The 3,913-nt window shown below is 48.1% G+C and overlaps 1 protein-coding gene across 1 annotated transcript in view; it reads left to right on the top strand.

The window, feature by feature from the left end:
- TRIM50 (tripartite motif containing 50) overlaps window positions 1-740 on the top strand; it is a 24,774-nt gene extending 24,034 nt beyond the window's left edge. Inside the window, exon 7 of the mRNA XM_027861550.1 lies at window positions 151-740. Within this exon, the coding sequence (XP_027717351.1) occupies window positions 151-740 (590 nt within the window). The remainder of the gene's footprint in view (window positions 1-150) is intronic.
- The last annotated feature ends 3,173 nt before the right edge of the window (window positions 741-3,913 follow it).

Below are 3,913 nucleotides of genomic sequence, written 5' to 3'. Positions count from 1 at the left end.
CACTGGAGTTTACTGAGCATGGGAATGACGGGGTCAGATCCAGGCTGTAGAAATATCCCTTTGGCAGCCCTGCGGAGCAGAGCCTGGAGACAGGGAGAAACCTGGTCTTGCTGTAGTCTGACCAGGCCTTCTTGGCTTCTCCTTGCTTAGCAATGGAGACTCTGAAATTGGACCCTGCTACAGCCCACCCGCTCCTCCAGCTCTCCAAAGGGAACACGGTGGTAGAGTGTGGCCTCCTGTCTCAGCGGAGTGCCGGCCATCCCGACGGCTTCGACTACAACACCTGCGTCCTCACCAGCCGTGGCTTCTCCTGCGGCCGTCACTACTGGGAAGTGGTGGTGGGCAGTAAGAGTCGCTGGCGGCTGGGGGTGATCAAGGGCACCGCCAGCCGGAAGGGCAAGCTGATCAAGTCCCCCGAGCACGGGGTGTGGCTGATTGGGCTCAAGGAGGGCCGGGGGTATGAGGCCTTCCAGTGCCCACGAGTGCTCCTGCCTGTGGCCGGCCACCCTCATCGGATCGGAGTATATCTGCATTATGAACAGGGGGAGCTCACTTTCTATGATGCGGACCGCCCCGAGGGCCTCCAGCCCCTGTACACTTTCCAGGCTGACTTCCAAGGCAAACTTTACCCCATCCTGGACACCTGCTGGCATGAACGAGGCAACAATTCCCTTCCCATGGTTCTGCCCCAACCTCCAGGGCCTGGCCACCTGCCCGCCCTGGAGCACACCAAACTCTAGACGTCTGGTCCTCCTTGCCTCCCTACGTGCCCGTGGCAGGTGGGCAGGGGCCAGGCGTCCTCAGGCCCTTGGCTTACGGGCACTGAAGTGCCATCATCCCTGGAGAGGAGGCTCTTTTATGGTTTGGGGTTAAAAAAATAACCGCCAAGCCCCTTCCAAACCAGATTTCTTGACTTACTTCTGCATCTGCCAAAATGACATGATTCAAAGCTTTCCCTGATAAAATGTAAGCTTCCTGAAGGTAAAACCTGTTTCCTTGTATCCCCAGAGCCCGGCAGAGCGCCTGATGCACAGTAGGTGCTCAAGAAATGCTTGTTGACTGATATAGTAGGAAGATGTTCCAGGAAAGAGTGCGGTCACAGACGCCCCCAACGGCTGCTCTTCTCTATTCGGTATAATGCAGGCCTCATTTAATAGAAATCTCTCTCTCCTGCAGTTTTTAAAGCCCCATCCTCTGAGGTGGGCAGCACAAGCACTGTGAGCCTTGGGGTGGGGCTGGCATCCTCAGGGAAGGCCTCCAGGAAAAGCTGGCACTTGGCCTTGGTCCTGAGGACCAGGCAAGTCAGACAGCCCAAGGAGCTTGAGCGAGCCTGGCCTGGGGACAGCGGTCACTGCTAAGTGCTATTCAAATATGCAAGAACAGGGTCTGTCTTTTCTACCTGTGTCCTCCAGCTCTTAGTACTGTGAGCACATAGTAGGTGCTTAATAAAGGCTTTTAAAAAATCCTTCATTTATTCATTTATGGGGGAGGGGGGACATAACCTACGGCCATGGCATCTGAGCTGACCCTCCCCTGCTGAGATTGAGCTAGTGACATGCCCATCTACCCAGTGCCCTAATCACAGAGATAACCAGTTCTATATTCAGCTGTGGAAGGAGCACCAGGCTAGAGAACCCTGGGTCAAATCCCATCGTTGTCTGCTTTTATGACCTTGAGCAAGTTCATCCACCACTCTGGGTCTCAGTTTTCTCATCTGTAAGATGGGACAAGGGGGCTTTTAGATCTATGATCACATGACCCTTTGGGTCAAAAAATGGCAGAAGGGGAGTGAAGATTCAGGAGGGATGACCCAAGACATGAAGGGCATCTTCCCTATACACACAGGAATAAGTCTTCCGGATTCTATACTTCCCAACTTGGGGCATCCTCAATGCCCACACCCTTGTCCCCCTAGATTCAATCTGTTGCCAGTTGCTGTTGACGCCACCTCTGTAACATCTCTCGAATAAGTCTCCTTCCCGCCTCTCCTTGGACACTGCTGCCCCCCCTGCCTCCCAGGACCTATCACCTTCCATCTGGACTAGTGCAATGGCTGGGGGGGGTCTGCCTGCCTCCAGGATCTCCTGCGCTCAGCTGCCAAACTGATCGTCCTAAGGGGCGGGTCTCAGCGTGTCCTCTCCACCCCCACTGTCTCATTCAACAGACTCCACGGCGATCATTTCCACTATCGAATCCGAACTCCTCTGGCATTCAAAGTCCTTCCTAACCTGGTCCCACCTCCGACCTTTCCAGTCTTCTCACGCTGACTTGTCCCCACATACGCCCTGATTTATAGGCACTGCCCCCTGGCTGTTGTATCTCCTGATCCTTGTGCATTCTCATTGACTTGTCCCCATTTCAGGAATGCTCTCACTACTCATCTCCACTTCCTGGCTTCCTTCACATCCCCACATCTTACAAGAAGCCTTTCCTAGGCCTCCTTAACCCAATGCTTTTCCTTTACTGATTATCTCCAACTTATCCTGCCTAACAATTGATCAATCATCTTTTTTTTTTTGATTATTTATTTTTAGTTTTCAACATTCACTTCCATAAGATTTTGAATTTTAAATTTTCTCCCCCTCCTAGTCCCCCCACAAGATGGCGTGCAATCTGATATAGGCTCTACTTATACATTCATAGTAAGCATATTTTCCCATTAGTCATGATGTAAAGAACAATTAGAACTAATGGGAGGAACCACGAGAATGAAACAATAAAGCAAAACAACAGAGGAAAAGGAGAGCAAATAGTCTGCTCCCATCTTGGATAGCAATTTCCATCATGAGTCTTTTGGAGATGTCTTAGATTCTTGCATCGCTGAGACGAGCCAAGTCTATCCAAGTCAGTCATCACACAACGTGGCTGTTACTGTGTACAATGTTCTCCTGGTTCTGCTCACTTCACTCAGCATCAGTTCATGTAAGTCTTTCCAGGTTTTTCTGAAGTCCACCTGATCATCATTTCTTATAGCACAATAGTATTCCATAAAATTCATATACCACAACTTATTCAGCCATTCCCCATTGATGGGCGTCCCCTCAATTTTCAATTCTTTGCCACCACAGAAAGAGCTGTTATAAATATTTTTGCACATGTGGCTCCTTTTCCCATTTTTATGATCTCTTTGGGATATAGCCCTAGAAGTAACATTCCTGGGTCAAAGGGTATGCACAATTTTATAACCCTTTGTGCATAGTTCCAAATTGCTCTCCAGAATGGTTGGATCAGTTCACAACTCCACCAACAATGCATTAGTGTTCCAGTTTTCCCACATCTCCAACATTTATCATTGTCCTGTTTTGTCATGTTAGCCAATCTGATAGGTATGATGTGGTACCTCAGAGTTGTTTTGATTTGCAGTGATTTAGAACATTTTTTCATATGACTGTAGATAGCTTTTGTTTCTTCCTCTGAAAACTGTCTGTTCATATCCTTTGACCATTTATGAACTGGGGGATGACTTGTATTCTTACAAATTTGACTTAGTTCTCTATATATTTTAGAAATAAGGCCTTTATCAGAGACACTGGTTGTAAGAATTCTTTCCCAGTTTTCTGCTGCTCTCCTAATCTTGGATGCATTGGCTTTGTTTGTGCAAAAACTTTTCAATTTAATGTAATCAAAATTATCCATTTTGCATTTCATAATGTTCTCTATCTCGTTTGGTCATTAATTCTTCCCTTCTCCTTAGATCTGACAGGTAAACTATTCCTTGCTCTTTTAGTTTGCTTACAGTATCAGTCTTTATATCTAAATCCTGCGCCCATTTTGACTTTATCTTGGTATAGGCCAATCAATCATCTATTAAGCACCTACTATGTGCCAGGTACCATGCTAGGCCCTGGTGATACAAAGAGAGGCAAAAGTCGGCCCTTGCCCTGAAGGAGCTTACACTCTAATAGGAGAGCCA

This window comes from Vombatus ursinus, unplaced genomic scaffold (genome assembly GCF_900497805.2).
Source record: "Vombatus ursinus unplaced genomic scaffold, bare-nosed wombat genome assembly UNPS02014768.1, whole genome shotgun sequence".
Classification (NCBI taxonomy): domain Eukaryota; kingdom Metazoa; phylum Chordata; class Mammalia; order Diprotodontia; family Vombatidae; genus Vombatus; species Vombatus ursinus.
This window is presented reverse-complemented; position numbering and strand designations above follow the sequence as displayed.